Source organism: Aspergillus multicolor (assembly GCF_047715735.1).
Source record: "Aspergillus multicolor strain CBS 133.54 unplaced genomic scaffold BDW74scaffold_5, whole genome shotgun sequence".
In the NCBI taxonomy this organism is placed as follows: domain Eukaryota; kingdom Fungi; phylum Ascomycota; class Eurotiomycetes; order Eurotiales; family Aspergillaceae; genus Aspergillus; species Aspergillus multicolor.
In genome coordinates, this window is record NW_027395956.1 from 742,429 (window position 1) to 766,947 (window position 24,519).

The 24,519-nt window shown below is 53.6% G+C and overlaps 8 protein-coding genes across 8 annotated transcripts; 3 read left to right on the forward strand and 5 right to left on the reverse strand.

Annotated features, from left to right (window-relative positions):
• Positions 1–2,781: 2,781 nt before the first annotated feature.
• On the reverse strand, positions 2,782–4,311 carry BDW74DRAFT_112991 (molybdenum cofactor biosynthesis F family protein). Its single transcript, XM_073721826.1, has 2 exons — positions 3,936–4,311; positions 2,782–3,876 (listed from the first exon to the last, which is right to left on the reverse strand). Exon 2 carries the CDS (start codon positions 3,871–3,873, stop codon positions 3,052–3,054), a length of 822 nt encoding a protein of 273 aa, XP_073586576.1. The 5' UTR covers positions 3,874–3,876; positions 3,936–4,311; the 3' UTR covers positions 2,782–3,051.
• A 379-nt stretch (positions 4,312–4,690) lies between these two features.
• On the reverse strand, positions 4,691–6,683 carry BDW74DRAFT_166470 (mediator of RNA polymerase II transcription subunit 17; the record flags this gene model as incomplete). Its single annotated transcript, XM_073726567.1, has 3 exons — positions 4,691–5,931; positions 5,976–6,361; positions 6,412–6,683. The coding sequence occupies 3 exons, from the start codon at positions 6,681–6,683 to the stop codon at positions 4,691–4,693; spliced, it is 1,899 nt and encodes a 632-aa protein (XP_073586577.1).
• Positions 6,684–7,712: 1,029 nt separating this feature from the next.
• Positions 7,713–10,198, forward strand: BDW74DRAFT_175639 (ATP-dependent 6-phosphofructokinase; the record flags this gene model as incomplete). Its single annotated transcript, XM_073728397.1, has 3 exons — positions 7,713–8,459; positions 8,509–8,970; positions 9,017–10,198. 3 exons carry the CDS (start codon positions 7,713–7,715, stop codon positions 10,196–10,198), a joined length of 2,391 nt encoding a protein of 796 aa, XP_073586578.1.
• A 595-nt stretch (positions 10,199–10,793) lies between these two features.
• On the reverse strand, positions 10,794–12,455 carry isn1 (IMP 5'-nucleotidase ISN1; the record flags this gene model as incomplete). The annotated part of the gene is made up of 7 exons (XM_073728398.1): positions 10,794–10,889; positions 10,935–11,974; positions 12,043–12,172; positions 12,223–12,237; positions 12,294–12,314; positions 12,364–12,374; positions 12,431–12,455. The coding sequence occupies 7 exons, from the start codon at positions 12,453–12,455 to the stop codon at positions 10,794–10,796; spliced, it is 1,338 nt and encodes a 445-aa protein (XP_073586579.1).
• Positions 12,456–15,064: 2,609 nt separating this feature from the next.
• Positions 15,065–16,768, forward strand: BDW74DRAFT_166473 (putative MFS transporter; the record flags this gene model as incomplete). Its single annotated transcript, XM_073726568.1, has 4 exons — positions 15,065–15,326; positions 15,378–15,570; positions 15,622–16,009; positions 16,058–16,768. 4 exons carry the CDS (start codon positions 15,065–15,067, stop codon positions 16,766–16,768), a joined length of 1,554 nt encoding a protein of 517 aa, XP_073586580.1.
• Positions 16,769–17,722: 954 nt separating this feature from the next.
• Positions 17,723–19,873, forward strand: BDW74DRAFT_175642 (putative MFS quinate transporter; the record flags this gene model as incomplete). The annotated part of the gene is made up of 5 exons (XM_073728399.1): positions 17,723–18,190; positions 18,361–18,446; positions 18,545–18,587; positions 18,699–19,013; positions 19,082–19,873. 5 exons carry the CDS (start codon positions 17,723–17,725, stop codon positions 19,871–19,873), a joined length of 1,704 nt encoding a protein of 567 aa, XP_073586581.1.
• A 666-nt stretch (positions 19,874–20,539) lies between these two features.
• Positions 20,540–21,892, reverse strand: BDW74DRAFT_113047 (uncharacterized protein). The gene is made up of 3 exons (XM_073721827.1): positions 21,549–21,892; positions 21,109–21,459; positions 20,540–21,006 (listed from the first exon to the last, which is right to left on the reverse strand). The coding sequence occupies exons 1-3, from the start codon at positions 21,705–21,707 to the stop codon at positions 20,674–20,676; spliced, it is 843 nt and encodes a 280-aa protein (XP_073586582.1). The 5' UTR covers positions 21,708–21,892; the 3' UTR covers positions 20,540–20,673.
• On the reverse strand, positions 21,893–23,231 carry BDW74DRAFT_113054 (uncharacterized protein). Its single transcript, XM_073721828.1, has 4 exons — positions 23,146–23,231; positions 23,003–23,091; positions 22,851–22,945; positions 21,893–22,797 (listed from the first exon to the last, which is right to left on the reverse strand). The coding sequence occupies exons 2-4, from the start codon at positions 23,034–23,036 to the stop codon at positions 22,078–22,080; spliced, it is 849 nt and encodes a 282-aa protein (XP_073586583.1). The 5' UTR covers positions 23,037–23,091; positions 23,146–23,231; the 3' UTR covers positions 21,893–22,077.
• Between the last annotated feature and the right edge of the window lie 1,288 nt (positions 23,232–24,519).

A 24,519-nucleotide genomic window follows, 5' to 3' on the forward strand; every position in this document is an offset into this window, starting at 1 on the left:
GGTCGTTGATCTAGAAGTCTGCTTTCGTTAGAGTGAATACAAACAACTGGAAATGGCAAGGTATTTACCGGAAATTGGTGGACTTGGACGGAGTTTGCAACATGCTGAGGAAACGGTGAGCCGGAACTTGAGTGAAGGAATAATATGGGTGCGGAATGAGGTGAGCAATGAAAAGAGGGAAGAATTGCTGGAGAAGAGGGAGAAGAGGGGGAGAGTTGTGGAAAGGGAAAAGAAGAGTGCGTGTTTGCAGTAACACACTCTCTGGCCTTGGCACCATTTGTTTACCTTCTTCACTCAAGCACACTGCAGACAAAATGCCCATCAGCCCAGGGCCTCATACTTCTCAAACACCCTCTCTGTACCTCTCAAGCTTTCTGACTTTCTGGCCACGGTCTATCCAATTGCTTCTTCACGAAATCATCTCATATCACCCAACTAGACATGACCTTTGGAAGCAGTGAGTCTTTGTTCCCCGTTCAGAGCACGGCCAAAGAATACATCAAGACTACCACTAGTTTTTGAATTCATTGCAGAATGACCAACAAGCTATCAGGCCTCGAAGCTTCACGTTTCATGCCCGCTGTTGAGTCTCCAACCGTCCTTCGCCGATCGTCGGAGCTGATTCCTACACAGAGAACCCCAAATCGCTTATAAGAGAAAGGCACTGACTTTATATGCTACCTCCAGCCCCAGATGTCGCGAGCACCACGCAAAAGTCACTAGTTCCCCTTCACCGTGAGCTCAGAGTTATCAAATCGAGTCCATATCCGGTCCTTACTGTCGTTACGTCCATGGTCGAAAGCCTCATCTCGGCCAAAGTTGCATGCGGCACACTTTCTTTCAATATGCCCAGCGGCATCGACAACAGCCTTGGGGCCACTGCGCATCTAAGTCCGGTCAGGGTCGGAATGCTCGAGCCGGAATAAGACGAAGGTCGATACGGAAGTTGATAGGGCTGGACAGCAGTATATCTGCAGGACTTTTCGGACCACACTTTCCAGTGCGCGACCGTGGTCAGTATCGCTAGCTCTCTGTTTTTCTGTAATGGGCTGGATCTTGCACGAAGTTGATTTTGGGCTAGCAAACGCGGTCTTGGGGTTGACGCCAACCGCGGCCAGCAAACACAGGGGCAGTTTTGGTACAGGATGAACAACTTACTTAGGCACTCATACCAACGGTCTTGGTATCCTTCCCTGCGAATTTTATTTCAAACCTTTCAAATGTACTAGAGATTCTCTTGCAAGCAACAAGTCAAGATCATAGCGACGATGTTGGCGTTACTGTCGACACCCATCGGATTTCGAGACCGGCATAATTCTGTTCCTGCACTCCATGGTGTCTCGGCCGAAAAAAGGAAGAACAGGCAGCCTTTCATCGTCTCTAGTTATATTGGTAGGTTCATTTACTGAAACTAGTCTTCGAACCATGACAGCCCTTTCTTCTCATTATAGACCAGGTCCAGAGGAACTTATCCACGGGCATCCTCGTAGTTCGCAGACCATTCTCAGCAGTTGCCCTCTCCGGCTTCGGTGGACTTAGACGACAGCTATAACGATAGTCCCATCAATCAATCAAGCCTGGATGTGTTAGAACTCAATCAGGTTGTTGCTGATAGCTAGTAGGTAAAATGCCGGGTTAGCCCAGAGTCATTGCAAAATGTCCTTTTTCCCTGGATTATACGTAGACACATGATGATTTCCGTTCGCGCCATCCTATTCCACAGTCCTGTTAGGTTCGAAGCTATATGTCAACTTAGCATCCGAGTAAAACTCTGAGGCCAGTGGAAACTTCTGGTGCCTCTTCTTTGTAGATTATAGAGCCTCAGACTTTAGTGAGAATCTCCCAAAGCCAGGTCCACTTTCCGCTTTTCTATAGACCCAAACCAAGCTCGACACGTAGTAAATATTTCAAAATTGAGGGGGCCGGGAAAGTGAAGAGACTTGATGCCCGCGGCGGCGCCAGGTCAAGGCATCGGCCGTGATTCCAGTAGTCGCGCACCAGAATCAAGTTCAAGTAAGCAAGTGCTCTGATGCCGAGCATATCCAGTAAGAATGAATGTATGGCGAGTGGGATGTCTTGAGTGTAGTAGACGTAGTCAAATAGATAGTATACGCCTTCTGGCCAGCATATACGGGGAATCCACCCGGCCCTAATAGTGATCGCACAGCGACTACGGCCATGGTCTAGCGTATTTTATACAATATAGGCTAAGACCTATTTAAATCATATTCATGCTTGCTTAGTGACTTTACTTGTTGATAGGCTTTGGGCCATGGCCTCGACAGTAGTTACTAATACCATGGCCATGGTCGATAGATGACTATATTGCTTGAGTGTAACTGGGACAATCGGACAGGTGCGTCGTCCTTATAAGGAGGCCAGAGTGTGTGATTTGTCTCAAAGCGTTAAAAAGGATTTCTAGGCAAGCATATACACCTCCGTGAAATGTTCCGTTCTGGAAAAAAATATACTTGTATGGGCAGGACTTCGTGCTTCGACGACCATTTGACATCTCTCTTGTAGCCGAGGCAGTCTAGTCCGGCGTTTGCGCACGGCGTACACGCCGGTATCTTCTCATCGCATTTAAGACGCTACTAGTAGTCAGTAAGCATTCTATAACCGGGGCGGGGCAGTGACATACCTTTTGTTTGCATACGATGCAGCCGGCTTCGGTTGCAAGGTTGGCCTAGCCTGCAATCCATGGACGAAAGCCTTACCGCGCGACTTGACCCGTTTGCGAGGATTCGACGTCTTGTATACAGTCATCCTGTTGAATAGATATGCAGAGAGTCGGAATAAAACTCGGAATAAAAAAGATTCTAGAAAACAAATAGAAGAAAAAAACTAGTAAAAGGCTTAAGAGATCAGCAGCAGCCGAAACAACCCGTCCCCACTGCAGCCTTAACTACTTGCCACGCTGCCAACGTACATGACTCGGTCCCGAGGTCCCGGGTCAGAGACTCAGGATCCCTGGTCTGGCGTGGCTGCCGTACAGAAGAGTTGAAACCACCGCCGCCTAGCGGCCAAGTCCCCTGCCAGCATAGTACCAAGTCATCCTTTCGTCTCCTGTTCCCTCGCGACAACACCAGCAGCATCGGTATCCCCCAATATACTCGCGTAGGACCCAAACTGCATCCGAACAGGTCGAGCCGGCTTGGGGTCCCAACAAAAGAAGCGGCCGGTAGACCTCATCTGGTCGAGATCCACAACGACGACCGACTCCACAGGCATGATTTTCTCGCTCCAATACAGGAGGCAAAGCTTGTCCGCGAGCTTCAATATCTTGCACGGCTCGGTATCTGCTAGGCTTTTCTCAGTGCCGCTCAAGCAATGCCATGTGAATGTGCCGCGGTTAAGGTAAATATGCTCGTAGACGTCCCGCGGGGTATAACGGTACAGGATATGTTTGCCGATGAGATCGTCGGATGGCAGGAAAGGTATCACATTATTATACCCTTCGACGGAGGCGTCTAGGAATTTCGACCGGGTCCGCTTTTGTTGGTCGCTGGATCTTATGTATAATTGGGAGATGCCAATAACGACTTGACCCGTTCTGAGATCCATCACGAGGCTGACTTGCTCCTGGTACTCGATTTTGAGGAAATTAACGAAGAAAATTTCCGGCCGGACTTCGAAGGTTTTGTAATCGGTGATGCTGCTTTGGTCGGTGCCTATGATGTTCCATTCCACTACATTGAGGTCGTGGAAATGGTGCACAATTCGCGTAGAGTCGCTCAGGTTCAGGGTGAAGCGTCTCCCGTCCAGCTTGTTGGACGGGGGCATGAGGTGCTCGCCGTAGCCAATGGCAAGGGCCTCAAGGTCCGGCCATTGAGAAATCGGGACGTATCCAGGGGTCTCGGTGCTGGTGTCCATCTTCTGGAACTATGAGTCAGTACACATCATCACCAAACACAAAGCAACTTGCAGAAACTCACTTTTGAGCGAGGTCAGTTAGTGCAATCAATGCTGGTGAAGAGCAACGAACCCAAACGGTCTCTCATGCTTTATAACTCTGTAAGCTGTGCCAAATTATCTGTACTATACAGAGAGAACATCAGAAGTATGTCTTTACTCCAGGATCATGCTCGGTACGAGACTACCGGCAGAGATGGTGGACCCACAGTCGCTGGCCAGTTCGTACTTTTTGCCCTAATCAGGTTTAGCTGGACCCTGAAGCCGTTAGCAGTGGAGCCAGGGAGGGACCAGCAAACCAGGTTCAGTGATGCGATAAGCTGCAAGTGATATGGATGCGCGAGTCAGTATGGCGCTGCAGCGTCCGATAGGTTCTTCAGGCGGGATTGTCGCCTCAAGCACTTGAGTTGTGGGCCCATTACAGCAATAAGAAGCCAGAGCAGCGGATGCACTCGTAGAAAGGTTGGACCCTGAAATGTGCTCTGCTGCTGAACAGAGCAGGACACCGGTAGCCCGTAGGCCTGCTGCAATGCGAATTCGCGAAGTTGTCAGTGGCGGGTGACCTCAAATGTTGCGATCCAGAGTCTATTCTATGAGATAGCGATCTGAGAAGGAGCCATAGTTTACTGAGTAATTCAAGCGGGTATCAATTGGTAAATGTCTATTCAATGCGTAAATGTCATGCAGCCATCAGGGTCCGGGAGTTCTGGCCACGAGTAAAGGGTCATTAATCATTATCGCAACCATGAGCGGTCGTTCGTAACCAGACGGCTAGGGTTCAAGGCCGGGATGCCTGGGCAACGAATTCGCTGAGAGTAGGTTTGGATTCGGGCAAGCCGGCCTTCCAAGTTTGGGATATGGTTGGCGAAGGTCCATCCACTGGGGCCATTCCTCCATTGCGGCCGAGAACAATTGTTTGAACGGTCAACTCATCGCGAGAGAGACTGATCTTCATCTTCTTGCTTTGGCCCTTTTGGCCCAGAGCGAGCAGCTCTCCATGGTGCGCATAGGCGACTTCCCAGGATAAGCGACCCTTGGTTTGCTGGTCTAAAGCAGCATGACCCTGCATCGGAATAGATGCGGCTATGTCGAGCATGACGATATGTGTGAGGATTGCCGAAACCTCTTCCTGGAGGCCAACATGATTGGGCGGTTGCACGTCGGGATACTGCGGAAGAGTTACTGAGATATCGTAGTAGGTACCAAATGGCGGCGCCGCGGGATTTGTTCGAATTCGAACGCGGAACGAGCTCCCTGGGGTAATTAAGGTCGCTGAGAATGTTGACTGAATGGGAGCAAGGAAGACTCGGGCCAGTGCTTCAACCTTGGAAACCAAAGCATCCGGTTGTAGGGTGCCAATTGAGTCGAATAAGGTCGTCTTGAAGTCGCAAGCAATGCCAGCTGACTTCAGCACACCGTGCAGGTCGTTCATGAGTGACTCTAGCCATTGGATATGGGATGTGTGTTGTAGGTATGCCATGATTGGTCTGAGAATCTGGTATTCCGGAATCGGTCGACGCTTTGGCGCCAGTGGAGGTGGGGCCTGTGTCCTCCGACGGAGATTTTGGCGGTGCGCGTAGGTGAGGAGTATGCGAATAGAGTGGGCGACTGAGTCTGCGAAAACATCCTGCTCATTCGAAACAGCTGCCTCGGGGTCTCGATCCTGGTTCCAGTCGACAAGATCGAGCAGTATTTCTTGCCCTTCAGGCAAGGGAATCTGCACCAAGTTTTGTCGGGTTGTCACTCCTTGACTACCCAGGATTCTTGCTTCACGCATGATCTCGTAAAAGAGTTCCTCTTCGAAAACTGTATCGCGTGCTTGCAGAATGCGGCTCTCGATCAACTCGGCGTTTTGCGGAGGCCGGCAGACTCTAGAGCATCCAACGATGTGATCGCCATGTTTCACCCTCACGCGCACTCCTTGAGCTTTGAGCGGAATCAACCCTTTATCCAGGAACAAGCTGCCATCGTCGGTCCTCCGTAGCGCAGCGAGTCCTCGATCGCGGAAAAGGGGCGTAGCTATACCGTCAGCACTAATCCGCAGCAACGGAAGGTGGTCCTACCCTCTAAGAAACCATATTGTACCCCAAGCGCCTGTCCTTCCCGTGGCAGTCTGCAGACCTTCCAACCCTTCTCTTTCACCGCCAAGACCTCGTTCCAATACTTTGTCTCGGAATCGACCTCGGTCTCGAGTCTCGAGCCAGCATTGAGAAGCTTGCTCGCAGCTGAATTAAAGTTCTGCAACCGCCATCCCCTCGACACAGACTTTATATCCTTCAGTATTGATTCGGGTCTTGGGGGTGGATTGACGACTTCGGCGTTGAGGGAACCAAGCGGCGCGGCGGACTTTAGGAAGAGAGACATGGACGTTTCGGCCTGGCGGGGTTGATGCTTCGAGAGGAGTAATGAGACGAAATCTAGAGCGAACGAGGCTTCCATGTGCGCCTGCCTATAGACCATCAGCATGCTACCAGAATGGTCGAACAAAGGTGCACCCACAGAGCGAATTGAATGATTTCCGCACGTCGCTTGTACAATTGGTCCAATCGTTCTGATGTTTCCAGATCTGCTGACTCGTTGTCGCCCTCATCCTCCTCTTCCCACGGATCCTTGTGTTTGTCCGCCTCAATCTTCTCCCGCAATGTCGCCTCGTTTAGTTCTCGGAAGGAACCCCATTGCGCGTTGATTTGGGCAATATCACGAGGTAGTGAGTCGGTACGATCGCGCTTTTCGACTTTCGGGCGGAGCGAGACGCTGAAGGATTCTGACATGATTGTAGGCGAGCCACTCCTCGAGCGGCCCAGAGTCAACTTTGAAGAGCGATTCGGAGCGACAACACCTCCGTTTGGGCGGGAGCTTGGACCACAGCCGCCGGTGACTAAGCGGTCCTTCATCACATGATCACCTCAACTTCCGACTCCCGCCTCCGAGTCCTGAGTCCAGAGGCGGATTTCATGATGCATTGATGTATCTGTTCTCTGATCTTACAGTTACTGAGGGTACGTGATACAAGTAGTGAGCGACCACGTAGTGTGGCGATGATCTTACGGAGTGAGTGTGCAGATGAAACCGGTAATTGAGAATTGATAGGCAGGAACCGCCGATATATATTTCGACTCTACCGAAGTGTTGTAAGTGGCCTCGGCGGCACGGAACCTGGGCCAACAACGAACCCTCTATCAAGCTGCACGAGAACAAGGATCGGCCATTCTGCTCCCATCAGACCATCTATCGGGAAGTTTCTTTGTTCTATACCTGCTTGGCTATCAGAAACATGAGCCAATCAGCCCGTCACATGTCCTTGAAGCCCTGCCCTAGAGCTTTATCACGTGACTTTATTTCCAGCTAACCCGAATAGGTCAAGATGGGCCCACGCCATGACATCAGAAGCTCTTCACCCCTCGCTCTCTTCGGCGGCCGTCAGCTGTACACAAAGCGATATCCTGATCCTTTGTGCAGGAATAAAAGCCGGGCCAGAACCGAGACCCGAAGTATCATCGAGATCAAGTAAGACTCCATCTATTGCTGTCTGCCTATTGAAGAACGCCGATTGACCACTGACTGTCCACTTATCACCAGCTTCACTTTTCGAACCGGTCTGTGACGTACCTTACCCGCAGCCCGCTTTTTCTCACCGGAACCCCCACCACGCACCAAGTCCTCTCCTCATCAACTCACTCTTTCGTCACTGCTTCCTGTCTTCCATATATCCGACCTCTTACTGCATCACCTTTACTAGCTCAATCGACCGAGCTGCTACTATTCGTCCTGGAGATCGATTTGTCGCAGTCGCCGTCGTGATGGCTCCTCCAGCAATTACAACTCAACCTCCCCCTCCCAAGCGACGCCGCATCGGTGTCCTCACCTCCGGAGGCGATGCCCCCGGTATGAACGGCGCAGTTCGGGCGGTGGTCCGCATGGCCATCCACTCCGACTGCGAAGCCTACGCCGTCTACGAAGGATACGAAGGTCTAGTGGAAGGCGGGGACATGATTAAGCAGCTGCACTGGGAGGATGTTCGTGGATTCCTTTCCCAGGGTGGTACCCTGATCGGATCTGCTCGATGCATGTCCTTCCGCGAGAGGCCCGGTCGTCTCCGCGCCGCCAAGAACATGATCATGCGCGGAATCGACGCATTGGTGGTTTGCGGTGGTGACGGTAGTTTGACCGGTGCCGACGTTTTCCGCTCCGAATGGCCCGGCCTTGTTGAGGAATTGGTGAAGAAGGGAGAGTTGACCTCGGAGCAGGTCGAGCCGTACAAGGTGTTGAACATCGTCGGTCTTGTGGGATCCATTGACAACGACATGTCCGGCACAGACGCCACCATTGGTTGCTACTCTTCCTTGACCCGTATCTGTAACGCCGTTGACGACGTTTTCGACACTGCGTTCTCTCACCAGCGAGGCTTCGTTATCGAGGTCATGGGCCGCCACTGCGGTTGGCTTGCTCTGATGGCCGCCATCAGCACGGGTGCAGACTGGCTCTTCATTCCCGAGATGCCTCCAAAGGACGGCTGGGAGGACGTTATGTGCGCGAACATCACAAAGGTGAGATCGCCAGAAGTTTGTTGGGCTACGAGATACTGATTGGATATAGAACCGTCGGGAACGGGGCAAGCGCCGAACTATTGTTATCATTGCCGAGGGAGCGCAGGACCGCCAGCTCAACAAGATCACAAGCGACCGGGTCAAGGACATCCTTACCGAGCGTCTAGGACTCGATACCCGTACCACGATTCTTGGACACACCCAACGAGGAGGTGCTGCCTGTGCTTATGACCGCCAGCTGGCAACTCTCCAGGGTGTCGAGGCCGTCCGCGCTGTGTTGGACATGAAGCCGGACACCCCCTCCCCAGTCATCACAATCCGCGAGAACAAGATTCTGCGCACACCCTTGATGGATGCCGTTAAGGCCACGCAAGAGGTTACCTCGCACATCAAGAACAGAGACTTTGAAAAGGCCATGTTGCTGCGCGACTCGGAATTCAAGGAGTACCACTTCGCCTACCTCAAGACCGCCACACCCGATCACCCCAAGCTCTCGCTCCCCGAGGGAAAGGTACGTTTTTATTTTTCTATTGAGTTAAGTTGCTAACATGCAACAGAGAATGCGCATCGCCATTGTCCACGTCGGTGCCCCCGCCGGAGGAATGAACCAAGCGACTCGCGCTGCCGTCGCCTACTGCCTCACCCGCGGCCACACCCCGTACGCCATCCACAACGGTTTCCCCGGACTGATCCGCCACCACGACGACGAACCCATCAGCTCAGTCCGCGAAGTCAAGTGGCAAGAAACCGATGCATGGGTTAACGAGGGCGGTTCAGACATCGGCACAAACCGTGGCCTCCCCTCAGAAGACTACGACGCCACAGCCCGGTGCTTCGAGAAGCACAAGTTCGACGCCCTCTTCGTCGTCGGCGGTTTCGAAGCCTTCACAGCGGTCTCGCAGCTCCGCCAAGCACGCGACAAATACAACGCCTTCAAAATCCCCATGGTCGTCCTCCCCGCCACCATCTCCAACAACGTCCCCGGCACAGAATACTCCCTCGGTAGCGACACCTGCCTAAACGCCCTCGTCGAATTCTGCGACACAATCCGGCAATCTGCCTCGTCCTCCCGCCGCCGCGTTTTCGTCATCGAAACCCAGGGCGGTAAATCCGGCTACATCGCCACAACCGCCGGTCTGGCCGTCGGCGCGGTGGCAGTGTACATCCCCGAAGAGGGCATTGACATCAAGATGCTCGCGCGGGACATCGACTTCCTCCGCGACAACTTCGCCCGCGACAAGGGCGCCAACCGCGCCGGAAAGATCATCATGCGCAACGAGACCGCCTCCCCAACATACACAACGCAAGTCATCGCCGACATGATCAAGGAAGAAGCCAAGGGCCGCTTTGAGTCCCGCGCCGCAGTCCCCGGCCACTTCCAGCAGGGTGGCAAGCCCAGTCCCATGGACCGCATCCGCGCGCTGCGCATGGCAATCAAGTGCATGATGCACCTGGAGAGCTACGCGGGCAAAAGCGGCGACGAGATCGCCGCGGACGAGATGTCCGCGACGGTCATCGGCATCAAGGGCTCGCAGGTCCTGTTCTCCGTGATGGGCGGCGAGAACGGGCTCGAGAAGGTGGAGACGGACTGGGCGCGCCGCCGTCCCAAGGCTGAGTTCTGGCTCCAGCTGCAGGATACGGTCAATATTTTGAGTGGGCGCGCCGGCGCGAAGGCGCTCTGGACGAGCTATGAGGATGAGAGTCGGACGCAACCTTCTAGTCCGGCGCATTTGACTTAGGAATGGTTTATGAATTTCCTTCTTAGTATTTTCGTATCTACCATATTCCCTAGCTTCGGGATATGCACAGCAGACTCAGCTCCCGCTTATGATAACATGTTGTCAATGAATGGATTTGCAATTCAACTTTAATTGGTTGGTGTTTAGTGATGAGAGTTGTGCTGTAACCGCCACCATGATCAAGAGCCCTTCTACAACACCGCAGCTCAACGCTAGCCCAGGCCTGGCCCCGGCCATTGAGTGTGATTTCCTTATTCGGCCATGGTTCATCTTGCCTATAGATTACATGCTCTTACGGTGATATGTTGAACTTTAACTCATTTCGATGTTTCTAGCACCGGCTGGATGGAGTATCGCAAGTATACAACATAGACGCCAATCGACTTCCATTTAGGGCTGAAAGTGGCCCCAAGTGTGGTGCTGACTGGACCACTGGTCCGAGTACAAGAATAGACACAAGTAGATACTAACAAAAGAATGACAAAACGCCGAAAGAAGATATCACACGACCGGACAAATCGGCCGTGGCCCATTACAAATCAATATGCATCTTCAACTTCCAAATAGACACCAGGCCAATTCAAAATGTACTTGCTCACGCGAGATCCTTCTGGACACGGTCCAACTCGTCCAACAACTGCACGGTCTCAGCCGGACTAGCAATCCAGGCCGTGGTCGAAGCAAGTCGAGCCTAATTTGTAAGCCACATACCATCAGTATAAGCAGGATGACCAACCTTGAAATCGTTGGCTCCCGCGGACAAAAACTGGTCGCCTACGTGTAGGGTTCTGGCCGGGTCAATGCCGCCAAAGTATTGCTGGCATGCCCGGACACCCCAGGATTTGTCCCCAATGTCGACGAAAACATCATTGCCACCTGGTTGTGAGACTGATATTAGCATACATGGTTGGTTAGGCGGTTCATACTTCCTCCGAGGAGGATAGTAGCGAAGATAATGGGAGGCGAAAAAGGGGGAGCAACCATTGAATGCGCAAAATGGGAGTCGAGATCCGACTGGTGACCTTTCGACCGTGTTCTGGACGACCAGGACGGTCTCTTCGAGTTGCTCTCGGGAGAGACGGCCTTTGTCCTTGGGGAATACACCGACCGCGCGATCTTTGCGTAGGACGGATACAGGTAGGTTCAAGTTGGCGACGCAGGCGCGAAGAGACGATTCGGCGATGTCGAGCAGCTCGGTCACATCACCCTCCTTCCAGGTGGCCATCTCGCCGATCACCCATTTTTCGCGCGGGACGTAAGAGAGTCGGTGTGGAGAGGATGGATCGTAGTGAAAAAGGTAATTGCTTTCGCCGCCCATAACGATGAGTGCAGATCGTTGTTCGTCGGTGAGATCAGGGGTGTCGTGCAGGACGTCCAAAAGGCCTTGTAATCGTTCGTAATATTTCGCCGCCTCGGTGTAGCCGGCCGCAGTAACAATACCTACCTTGATGCCTTGTCGGAGCAGGCGGAGAACCCGTGGGATGATCGGACTGTCGGCATTGAGGTTTGCCCCATCGTCGTATAGCGTCACATCTCCATCAAAGGTAACGAGATCGAGGCCTTTTGTGTGAACTAGACCGAGCAGCTGAGCAGAGTTGAGAATTAGACGGACATCATTAAAAGACGGAGCGACGAAGCGACGCCTGCTGATAAATCGTTGTTGATCTTGATAGTTGAAGGCATCTTTGAGATAGAGGCGGGTAAAGAAGGTCCCGACAGAAGGGACGAGGAGTCGAAGCTTAGACTTGCCAGCGGCGCCGCGCAGCTCGTGGTCAACTAACACTGACTGTCAGTAATCAGACCAACAGGATGAAGCGGCGACGTGCTGTGATCATTCAATAGACCCTCAACGTCTGCGAAGATTTCGGCGTAGCGTTGGTGAGTGTCAAGAGCGACATCGGCGAGCTTGCTAGTGTCCTCTTGCTGGATTGTAGTTGGTTGAGAGTGTAAAACAAAAGGAACAGCGAGTAGACCCTGGCCAGATTCAGCAAGGCAGACGATAGAGGACGTTACGCAGTACGGACCTTGATCCATTCAATCTGCCCAGAGAGTCAATAATCAGCAGCCTTTGACGGGACGGGCATGCCGGGCATACCAATTGGTCTCTTCGGTGAGACTGCAGAGGTTAGCAGAGCGGGGGTGCATGGCGAAAGAGGTTGGCACACCTTGAGGGCGTCTAGGTAGGTTTTAATTAGCTTTGGGCCAGCGTAAGGGGAGGGGGCAAACACTCACATTCGACACGGTAGCGGGTGGTCATGTTGGCTCTGAGTTGTAGATGGTATGTGGAAAACGAGCGATGGGAGGATAGGAATGGGGATAATAGAGACGACCTTGAGAAAAGAGATGAGCTTTGAGAGATAGCAGAGTAGTGGATGACGAAAGAGGCCAGCAAGCAAGGGGGGATGAAGATAAACGAAGCTCCAGCTCCAGCTCCAGGCCGCTCCTTCCCATGCTTCGGAGTCCTTACCGGCGCCTGTCACTGGTCGAATGCTCCTGCCAAGCCCGAAGGAGGGGCTGAGCTTAAGGTCACGGGACCCCTTACCAGGCACAGAACGGGACTAGCGCCATCGCAGAACGCCGAGACCCGACCGTGACCTGACCTGATCGCTCAGGCTGCACTAGATTTCTAGAGATTCTTGACCAGGTCCACAACAGCAACAACCAACATGTTCAGGTCCTGCATTCAACTCGACCATGGACGACGCCAGCTTTCTCAACATAATTTATCTTGACACTACTTCTTGATCTGTTACCTTGCTCAGACAACCTTCTGGCCCCGGTCGGAAACTAGTCTAATGGCTCTCGCTTGCTGCCTTGAAGTGAGGTAGCTCTTGCTGCTAACACCTAGCTAGGCCGGCGTCTCTTCAAGCAAGAGGGTCTGATCAGCGAGCAGCTAGGAAGAGACGTCTTTGTTGCTCAGCACATTTCAATTCTGCCTTCCTCCCTGTCCTTTCGCCTACCATTTCCCCGTGTCGTCCTTACCTTTGTTGTCATCACTGCAAACAATGGGTTGTGCCATTCCATACAGATACGCCAATCCTTGGAACTGATTCTATATGCCCCAAGGGTCATGATGCTTTCACCGTCAACTGTCGGCCAGATTCGGAGGCTTCGCGCTTCTCTCCACTTGTCCTTGCCACGATCACTTGGGAAAGAGTCTGCACGTCGACGATCAAGTTTTAGGAAGAGCGCAAAGAGGAAGATGGTGTCAACTTTGAAGAGCAGCGGGTGAGTATGGAGTCTGTTGACTGATGCGCACCCCTTGCTCTCTAGCCCCGAGAGAAGGATGATCGGCCGTTGAGATCTTTGGAACCTGGACCTGCCGAAGTGCATCGAGCTTTTTATCTCTGGGAACTGTCTGTGGTGGAACCGGAAAGGGATTTCGTGAATCTGGGCTAGTGCTTGGCGGCCAATCGAGCGGAGTCTGTTCCAAATCGTCGTGCCCTCGCGTCGGCTTCCCTGGGCTGCCAGTCATAGCTTGGCGACCGGGACATCAAGAGGCTGCTACTGCCGTCGGCAACGTCTATATACCGATTTGAGGTTCCGGTGCACTGTTCCCGAGCCCTCAAAGAAGCCACGTCGCCAGGCATTGGGCGAACCACGACGTAACTTCCGATCCGATCCCCTTCCGATGCCCGTGAGCTCTGGATCGCTTTCACACTCAGAGTGCGCCCTCGCAATGCAAGAGGCTTATCGTCGACAGCCAAGCGTCACGACTCTGGGCGGGCAATCGGGGAAGAGATCGCGGCATCGCAAGAGCTTATCGCGAGCAGGCTCGGCAGTCATGCCTCCCGGCCATTCTTTCTGGTGTAGAGCTGCCTCGGGTGGCGCTTCGAACTCGAGTCATGGTCGGCACGCTGATATCCCCACAATTACCGATTTGTTGAGACAGCAGTCACCCGTGGGGATGATCACATGGCGGACGCTCTCCACAATATCTCGTCTATCCTGAACTTGACCCTGTGCGGTTGCGGGGTGAAATGCGGGGATAGCACCAGCCGTTCTCGGCGCCTTGGCAGACTCGGTCTGGGGTAAATCCCCCGAGCCTCCAACAGGCTTGTATATCCTCCGAGCATGTGGAATCGCATCGACAGAATACTGGAATTGCCGTCGCGATCGCGATTTTTCTCTGTATCTTCGCTGGGTTTCTCAAGCTTTCTTGCCAAATCCCTAACACTCTCACCGACGCAATGCTGAGAATTTGCCCGTCTCTCGATTGGTCCCAAGACGCCAGGACATCCCGGTGGCTGATTCGAGCCACTCAACGCGAGCAGCCCCCCTTGGCATCTGGCCGAGACCACGGGGGAAACGCCTGAAGGGGCAATTGTTGGACGCCAAGGCTGTTTATCAAAGCCGTGACCTGTCACTCTCAGCGTTTGTTCCTGCTTGCCTGCCTTCGAATGTGCAGCAAACGCATCGCGTTCGCAGAGATTAAAGACCTTTTAAATGGATAGAGCAAAAGGATGAACAGTTGCATGGTGAACAGGCTTGTTACACAACCCCTGTGACTGCCGTAAGCGCAAGCAAACGTATTCTGTCTGCGCGTCGCTGACAAGCCACCCGATCCTTCAATTCCAGCTTTCGGCCGTGGGAATTTCCTCTCTTTTCGTAGTTCCCTCCGCCCTAAGCTCGTTCATGAGTCGTGTCTTGGCCTCCAGGTGACCAACCACTGAGCACACCCCACAACGCCCAGATCGGATACCCCAGACTGTTCCAATATTCCCAGTCTCGCCTCTTCCGAGCGTTATCGGAAATTCCATCTCGCTTGATCGGATGCAAGAGCTATAAAGACGAGGGGTAGCTCCTTGTCTTGATTTCCTGGGTCACTTTACTTTCGGGGTTCCATTCCGTCGCGCATCTTCGAATATGGCGACCATCGGCGGCAACCATAATGCAGTGGCCGTGGCAGACGAGAAGGCCATGACCGGTCACCAAGAGAACTTGAAGCTCGGAGACGACCCTACGCAGTTTGCTGGCCGTGGCCAAGCTGCCACCGACCAGTACGGCCATGCACTGTTCGAATTCGACAAGAAGGCCGAGTCGAGGCTGCGATGGAAGATGGATTTTTACCTTCTCCCTACGGTTGCCTTGTTATATCTTTTCTGTTTCATTGATCGCGCGAATATCGGTATGTATCTTCGCTGTCTGGTTTCCTCTCCCGAGTCTGACCAATACCTAGGCAATGCGCGACTTGCCGGATTCGACACCGACCTCAATCTCACCGGGAACGACTACAATGTCGTGCTGTCGGTATTCTACGTCTCCTACATCATCTTCGAGATTCCCTGCAACCTGTGCTGTAAATGGATGGGACCGGGCTGGTTTATCCCGTTGAGCACTGTTATGTTCGGGGCCATCTCCGTCGCAACAGGGTGTGTCTTGCCCTTCACGTGATCACATACTTGGCTGACTAACAGCAATAGTTTCGTCACCACGAAGGCGCAAGCTTGCGGAGTTCGCTTTATTCTCGGGATATTCGAAGCAGGAATGCTTCCGGGTATTGCATACTATCTCAGTCGATGGTACCGACGCAGCGAACTGGCTTTCCGTCTGGCTCTGTACGTCGTCATGGCGCCGCTGGCCGGTGCTTTTGGAGGCCTTCTCGCCTCTGGAATCTTGACGCTTGACCACATTGGCAGTGTCCGATCTTGGCAGATGCTGTTTATAGTCGAGGGTATTATAACCGTCGGCTTGGGGCTGATCGCGTTTGGCACGATGACCGATCGGCCCGAGACAGCGCGCTGGCTTAGCCCGGCAGAGAAAGACCTTGCGATCGCGCGACTCAAGTCTGAGCGTGTGGCTACTACTGAGGTAATACTCTTCTACAATCAGCTTGGTTCTATCTAATCAATGGGATAGGTTCTGGACAAGATCGACACGAAAAAGCTGCTCCGCGGCATCTTCAGCCCAGTCACACTGGCCACGTCCTTTATCTTCCTCCTCAACAACATCACAGTGCAAGGCCTGGCCTTCTTTGCCCCAACCATCGTGCGCACCATCTACCCCAACGACAGCGTAGTCAGCCAACAACTCCACACGGTCCCGCCCTATGTGGTGGGCGCCTTTTTCACTCTTTTCTTCCCCTTCCTCAGCTGGCGCCTCGACAAGCGCATGCCATTCTTCATCGCAGGCCCACCCATGATGATGACTGGATACATCATGTTCCTGGCGTCGGATGACGGCATGACACGGTACGGCGCGACGTTCCTGATCGCCAGCGGGGCCTTTGCCTTCGGCGCCCTCTGCAATGCGCACGTCAGCAACAACGTCGTCTCCGACACCGCGCGGTCCGCAGCGATCGGGACAAACGTCATGTTCGGCAACATCGGCGGGCTGATCTCAACGTGGTCATTTCTGCAGTTCGATGCGCCCGACTACCATATCGGGAATGGGCTGAACCTGGCGACATCAAGCATGTGTTTGATTTTGAGTGCGCTGCTCTGGGCCTGGATGCGCTGGGATAATAAGAAGAGAGAGAGGACGGATGTGGACCAGGTGCTGGAGGGGTTGAGCCAGCGGCAGGTGCAAGACCTGGACTGGAGGAATCCCGCGTTTAAGTGGAGGCCGTGACCGGGTTAGTTTACTCCGTATCTATGCAGGAGGGGATCTCGGTTCTATCTCGGAGAGTATTTGTGCCAGAGTCTGTTAGTAATGCATGGATTGTCACTCATCACATGGTTTCCTCCGTAGTGGTGGTGCCAATGGACGATCCCCAACAAGCCTTGCCAAGTCCGGAGTCGCCGACTTGACAGCGATAAGCCTGCATAGCACTTACATACAAAGTAACCTTGCCTATCTTTAATATTGCTCCAGCATAGAAATCAGACCATAGTCAATTCATCTCAACCCCGTCACGAATACGAATCCAATCCTACCCCATCCAGTCCCGGTGAGTCCCCTCGGCCCATCTCCGACCTCTCTCGTAAGCAGTCGTGTGTCCAGTGTCCACCGTCTCCAACTCCCTCGGGCTTCCCCATAGGGCTTGCAACCCCGCGCCATGCCGATCCACACCTTGTTCTTCTCCGCGTCTCCGGACTCCCCTCTGCGCCAATCATATCCGCTGCAATTGTCGATGGCGCTGCGAAGGATGGAACCAGGACGCCCATCCCTGCCCTGTTCCAGCGCGACGGACAACTTCCGTGCATCGACTGATGTTTGCATGCTGGGTCACCTGCCTCAGATTTGATTGCTGGGTCCGGGTCGATGTTACGCTGCGTTGCGATGGAGTGAAGGTTTTGGCCACCACGGAGTCTACGCGGGGTACTACTACCATTATTGTGCACGGCTGAGCTGCACTGCATTGGACGGGCCTGGGACTGGGTATAAAGAAGCCAGCCTTCCACGTCACTTTGCTGATCGGTGTCAGGTTTTTGATTTGGACTGCACTTGGACTGGAGAGGTTCTTATATCCCCCTCGTCTCCCTTTCCTCTTACCTTCATTCTCTTCTCCTCCCCCCTTTCTACCCCAATCCTCCCCCATATTCAAATTATCTATATCCTTGGGTAACCAGTAACAACGCCATCATGGCCGGCGGCCCCAAAACCCCCCTCAACGTCTTCAAACTAAACCTGGGCTCAACCCCCCGACAAGTCCTAAACTGGCGCCTCTGGTTCGCCGTCCTCTCCTTCGGGCTGATGGGCGCTGCCCGCGGCGTCGACGAGGGCCTGATCACCGGCGCATTTGACTCCGCCGACTTCCAGCGCACCATCGACTACGACTCGTACAGTCGCGCCGAGCAGGCGAACATCAAGGCGAATGTCACGGCGATGGTGCAGCTGGGGAGTGTGGGCGGTGCACTCTTTGCGTTCCTGGTCTGTGATCGGATTGGAAGGATTTGGGCGGCTCGTGGGCTGTGTGTGCTTTGGGTGCTGGGGATTGCGATCTTTATGGGGCATGGGCATAGCCTGGGGGCGGTTTATGCGGGACGACTTATTGCGGGGTTGGGCGTGGGCCAGACGGTTGTTGTTGCGCCGGTTTATCTTTCGGAGATTGTATGTCATTCTCTTCCTTGTCCTTGTTGATTTTCTTGTGCATTCTGTCCCTGTGCTGGCCTTGTTCTTGTGTTTGCCGGTTCAGGGCCGGGCGCTGGCTTGGCTCAGGGCTGGCTAGCCCTACCTCCTGCCGCTCTCGGGTATGACGAACAAACTGACTGTTGTGCCAGGCCCCCGCTCAAGTCCGTGGTCTTTGCACGTGTATCTTCACGGGCTTTGTGTATCTGGGTATTGTGCTTGCTTACTTTGCGAACTAGTAGGATCCTCTCCCTCCCCATCCTTCTACACTTCTAGGGCACTGTACCCTAGTACCTTGCCCCATGCATATAAGACAGCAGCTAACAGACCCAATAGCGGATGCGAAGTGAACATGGGCGACAACACAAACAAGCGCTGGGTACGTCTTCCTCCTCCCCTTTCCCTTCCCCTTCCCTTTTAATCAAAACCCTTCCAACCCATCCCAGCCCTAACCCTAACCAACAACATCTAACGCCCCTCTTCTCTATAGGAAGTCCCAACAAGCCTCCACATAATGTTCGCCGGCCTCATCTTCCTCCTCTCCTTCCTGCAAATCGAGTCGCCCCGCTTCCTCGTCAAACGGTCCCGCTACGACGAAGCCCTCACAAACCTCGCCAAGATCCGCGGCCTCCCAACAGACCACGAATACGTCCTCGAGGAGCTTCATGGAATTCGATCTGCCCATGAAGCGGAGATGGAGGCGACTCTGGGCGTTGGCTGGCTCGGTGTTCTCAAGGAGGCGGTGCTCGTCCCGGCGAATCTGTATCGGTTGTATCTTGCTGCTGGCGTGCAGATTCTTTCGCAGGTACACATCCTCTCCCTTTTTTGACTTTACTATCGTATAAGTCCAGGACTAACAGTGTATGTGACTAGTGGTCCGGCGCCGGCAGCATAACCGTCTACGCCCCAGACCTTTTCGAGCTCCTCGGCATCTCCGGGTCCGAAGAAGGCCTGCTGGTAACCGCCGTCTTCGGACTCGTCAAGCTCGCCGCAGCGGTAATCTGCGCCTTATTCCTCGTCGACGTAATCGGCCGAAAGCGCGCCTTGTTACTCGGAATAACCCTCCAAGCCATCTCAATGATCTACATCGCCTCCTTCCTAACCGCCACACCGCAGCTCGGCGTCAACGACGGTTTCGAGCTCCCCTCTTCCAAAAAGGGCGCATCGCAGGGCGCAATCGCCATGATCTACATCTCCGGCATCGGCTGGGCGCTCGGCTGGAACAGCATGCAGTACCTGCTGACAGCGGAACTATTCCCGCTGCGGATTCGTGCATTAGCAACATCCACCGCAATGACGCTGCACTTCGCCAACCAGTACGGGAACTCGCGGGCGGTGCCGAACATGCTGCTCCCCACGGCGCAGGGTGGAATCGACCCCAAGGGCACATTCTGGTGTTTTGCGGCGGTGACTATTCTCGGAGGTCTGTGGGTGTGGTTTAGTATCCCCGAGACGAAGGGGCGGAGTCTGGAGAGCATGGATGCGCTGTTCCAGTTGCCGTGGTGGAAGATCGGGCTGTTTGGGAATGCGGATGCGGCGCGACGGGATCTGGTTGAGGAGAAGGTTGGGGGGGAGCGGGAGATGGAGATGCATGTTGTGGCTGGGACTGGGACTGGGGATGAGGAGAAGAAGGAGGGGAGGGGGCAGATGGTTGAGAGGGTTTGACCGGGGGTCCCACGATTCTTGATGGTTTTTCATTCTTCTGATGGCGGCGGCGGCGATGGTGGTGGCATTTACGAAGCCATGCATTATTAGTCTGCCAGGTTGGAGGTACCTATATAATGTATGCATGGTACCACGTCACTATCGATGGATGCGAAAATGGCAAATATACCATTACCATACCACAAGCCAATCTCTCTCTTGAATCCCTGGCATACCTAACAATACCTACCGGGGTGCTTAACCGGTCCACCTTCAACGACGTATACCTCCCTGTCTTCAAAACCGCAGATTGCCCCAGGATTGTCGAACCGGCTGAAACTGTTCAGAGCCACCGTAGCAGATCGAAGCGAGGACGACCGGCCTGGTAGAGTCGACCCTCGGTCACTTGTCAACACGTATCCACCCACTGTAGGCCCGAATAGCTGGGGCGGGAAGCCCTTGTGCACCGGTGACATGAATATTTGCTACACTCTAATGCGTAGTGCTTCGAGTCATGGCATCTGAGCCTATCCCTGCTGTCAGGTTATCTGCTTCAGGTGAGTTGCAATCTACCCCCACCGTGGCGCTCCGGGGCGACGCCTAAAGAGCGCCCTTTTTAAGCGCGCAGTTTGAAAGATAGTTATATGCTGCAGAACAGAAGGAAAAGCATGAAGAAGCAATAATGAACAGCTGACTTGACTTTGATCTATCGAGATAGGTACGGTACCGCAGCATTTCACGAAAGGTTCTCTGACTGAAGTAGACCAAGGGTATTGAAACCGGAAAAGAAAAACCAGCCCGCGCTTATCAAAAGACCAACTCTAGATCCCCAGGAAACTCCTCCAGACGTCCGGATCATCTTCTAGGTAAACTTTGAAAGCATAAAAGCCTTCCCTCACCAACTTGCGGCGATAATCAGTTAGCGCGAGGGGGTCCTCATCTTGTAGGAACTGCGCTGCGAGGGCAGCCGGACGTAAACGGATCGCGCACTCCGCCGCCCACTTCCGCTGCTCCGCGTCGAGCTCGGGATTGCAACAGGACCAGACCATATGGACCATCAAATCGTCTGCTCTAATAAACGGGTGTTCGTATGCCGGGTTGCGCTCACCGGTCCATGGGGTGAGTCGAGGATAGCACTGCGACGGGCCGTCGCGCTAGTATTGTTGTGGTGGTTAGTCTCACGATTGAGGTAGTGGCAAGCGGCCGACCAGTGGAAGTTGTCACTGTCTCTCAAACTCGCCCAAGACGAGACTCACCGTGTAAGCATCCACAAAGTTCACAAGCATGCCGGAGCGGGTGTCCACGATCTGTCCGTCACGGCAAGCAAAGTACCCAAGCGGGCCCGAAAGTAGCGCATGCTGGCAATGTCCGGCGGCTGTACTTCGCTCAGGGTGGTTGGCAAGGGCGGCTTCAATGATGGGTGCGACGGTTTCGGCGGTTATCTTGCCCTGAGCAACCATTTTCATGAACTTCCACTTCCGAGACGCGGCCTTCTCATCATTGGTTGTCGCGTCCGCAGCCTTCTCATCGGTATCCTCATCGATCATAGCAATGAAATCAGTGTTCCACGCTCTCTCATCAATACGCGCAACCGCAAAGTCGACGGACTGTGGATGATTCAGATAAGGTCAGCGCAGCAGTTCTCCAACAGTATAAGTAGCTCACCAAGCGTATTCGCCAAAACGCCTTCACATACCTGAATCGGTGTGTTCAGAAAGCCGTACTGGGCCAAGGACAGGTCGTTGATGATGACAATCCCAATACCCAATAGGTCACCGGCCGTTAGGGCCTTCATCACCCTGCAGGCGACCGCTTGAGCATCCTTCAAATTCCTGGCTGCGGTATTTGGATCCATGAGATTGGCGTGCGTGCTGTTGATTGGGACAGGCTTTTGGCCACGACGGTTGGTAGAGCGGCAAAAGAGAGACTGTTTGGGAAGGGTGTGAGGGATGGAGAAAACAGGATACAGGAGCTGGGGAAAAGAAGATTGAGAGAGCGAGAAGCCCAAAAGATGGCAAATGGAGGGAGATGCATGGGGTGCCTTTGTTTATTTCATTGTTTGATGGAATCATCGGTCTTGACAAGAGACATGATATTTTCATTGTTTGTGCCGTATTGTCGGGCTGTTTTCACGTGCATCACGCAAGTTAAACGCGCAATGACTAACAGAAGAAACATTAAAAGGATCGAAATGGACCACGAAAAGGTCGGCTTTAATGCAGCGGCTACACAAATCTGTCCGCGTTGTTGGGTTGCGGGATATCGGGCAGTTCCCCGGCTTGGATCAGACTCGTTCGGAGGTGCCTCATCTTGAGCCACTGCATCTCACCCTCTGGCCGACGATCGTTCAGCGAGTCCCAAGCCAGCCGGAACCGCGGATGAATCTTGTCCCTAAGTTCTTCGTCATGGGGGCAGAATAAGTAAAGTATGGGATTCCAGAGTAGATGCAGACCCCGGGTATGGCCGTAATCTCTGCATCGCAGCAGCATGACAGCTTCTAAAAACGCCCACGGAAGGAGCACCTTGATAGGATACTGGTCCGTCCAGGGTCCAGATCGACCTTTACCTGTTGGCAGTCGGCTGGAGTTTGAAAGGGTCAAATTGCGGTCGTCCGACGATGGTGGGCCCGTCTTTAACTCAGGAAGCCACCATAGTTGCGACGATTTCCTGTGCAGCGAAAGGATGCGGTACTCCGCGGATTGCCTCTCAACGTGGTAATGAGCCGCAGCAACAGGGTGGTAGCGGTCGAACGACGTGATCGCGCCCACTGTTGCATTTTGTCTCTCAATTCCCATGAGCCTGAAAGTAGGGCGCCACTGGTCTTCTGGAAACCGGTCCTCGCATAGTTCAGGGCATTTCGGGTTGGTACAGACCGTAAACCCAGCGGTAGCAAGAGATTTTCTGGCGTCGTCGATTTGGTTGTCAGGAATCACGAATTCGACTTCCTGGAGCAGCTGTCACCCTGGAACCCAATCAGACGGTCTGAGTAAAGACGTACACGGTTGCCCTGGTCTGAAGCAACTAGGGAGAGACCCAGCCACCCCCAAAGAACATTAGGAATGCTATCCTGGTCCAATAGGCGGGCAACGTCGACTAAGGTAACTTCTTGTCAGTCATGAGGTGGTTGAGTGAGGGGCCTTGGAGATGTACAGGCCAACTTTCCGCCGTTCTTCGGGACTGGCATTTTGTGAGCTCCGGGAGAGTTGAATATGGACGTTCAGAAATGCAGGGTTGTCACTCTGTGAACCAAGGTGAGTAGGGTTTCGCGAGCCTTATGAAGCCATTCTACCAACCCGTGTCCGAAACCATACTTCACCGACATCAGAAATCCTTTCGGACTTCGAACCGCCAAGCTATAGAACAAAGGAAGGGAGTTCCGAGCCCGACCTAGCCGATCTCTTGTGTAGACGAACCTTCGATCTGCGGAAAAGCAATCAGTCATTCGTCGCTCGCATTGTCTGGCTTGCAATGAATCGCTCGTTCATCCCATCCCCGCAGCTAATTTGTCGCCGGATCTCCGATGGTCAAAAGTTGTCCTTTGTCAGGCCTCATGAGAGTTACCAAACGGGGAGCCCGTCCGCACTCCGTTTTGCGGGCCCCAGCTCATATTGATCACCTACCTACCCACAGCCAAGGTTAGACAGACGGTTGTCCGATGCGGGCGTACGTCGAGAGTCAGAACTCTTAGGAATGAGTTTACCTTTGATTCTCCTTGCATACCCGCGCCGATCTAGGCCGTCTCGTCTGCGGTCGGAACCATGGTTGAAAAGGAACGGCTGACTTAAGCGATGCGACAGGGCTCTCGGAGTAGTCTCGAGGTAGTCCTTCCCGTTCGGGCGGATTTCGTACGCGCTCCTCGTCGTTCTGTCAGCGTTACGTCCGCATGTTGTTGTTGTTCCGTCTGTCACAAGCCGACGCGAGTATTCTGCCAGAGATGAAGACCGAGATACCACGCAACGCTAATCCAGTTTCGATTTGAAAAAGCCGCACGGCGCCAGCCACTGAACTCTCGCTCCTCACGGGCTCACGGATTCAAAGTGACCGACTGGACGTTCTTGACCTCGTGATTTTATTGAAAATAATTTCTCCTCCCTTCCTTTGTCTCCTCCAGATCGGGTGTAGGCAAGACGGTACGGAAACGCGCGAACACCGGTCCTTTTTCTGGCGGCTGCGTAGGAGGGGCGCTCTTGCTTTGTGCTTTGACGCATCATCGATCCAATAACGCGCGAGGAACGACATCGGTTCTTGAGATTGTGAGTTGTGGGCGAGGTTACGGTAATTGATCCACGGTCGGGGGCAAGGACGACCCGGTTGCTTGCGACCGTGTCTTTAGGTCTAAAGTGTGGCGTAGGTCTGGCTTGTAAGCATAATGGGCAGTCAGCAGATGAAGAAAGCATGCAACAGCTCAATAGAGCTCAACCATTATCGTTATTGCAAAAGTGAATTGCCGGATTTTGGGTGACAGTACGGAGTACGGGGTAAGCCCCGGCGCGGGGCAAGTGGAGGAGAGATCCGCAAAAGGCCTGTTCTGCCGGCAGAATCCCGGGATGAGAGACTGCCCTTCCAGAGTCAGCCCCACCACCTGACTCCATCAGCTGCATGAGGTGACCAATGTGGTCAAAGTAGGGGGAACTATTTTCTCAGTGTATTATTCCTCTACATTGTAG

Bases quoted from the DNA above. Each gene is read 5' to 3' on its own strand.
- BDW74DRAFT_112991 (XM_073721826.1), bottom strand. From the start codon at position 3,873: ATGGACACCAGCACCGAGACCCCTGGATACGTCCCGATTTCTCAATGG.
- BDW74DRAFT_113047 (XM_073721827.1), bottom strand. From the start codon at position 21,707: ATGGATCCAAATACCGCAGCCAGGAATTTGAAGGATGCTCAAGCGGTC. The intron at 21,460-21,548 runs GTATGTGAAGGC...AATCATCCACAG, and splicing joins TTCTGAACACACCGATTCAG to TCCGTCGACTTTGCGGTTGC. The intron at 21,007-21,108 runs GTGAGTCTCGTC...CAACAATACTAG, and splicing joins ACTTTGTGGATGCTTACACG to CGCGACGGCCCGTCGCAGTG.
- BDW74DRAFT_113054 (XM_073721828.1), bottom strand. From the start codon at position 23,036: ATGCCAGTCCCGAAGAACGGCGGAAAGTTGGCCT. The intron at 22,946-23,002 runs GTACATCTCCAA...AAGTTACCTTAG, and splicing joins GAACGGCGGAAAGTTGGCCT to TCGACGTTGCCCGCCTATTG. The intron at 22,798-22,850 runs GTACGTCTTTAC...CAGCTGCTCCAG, and splicing joins CTTCAGACCAGGGCAACCGT to GAAGTCGAATTCGTGATTCC.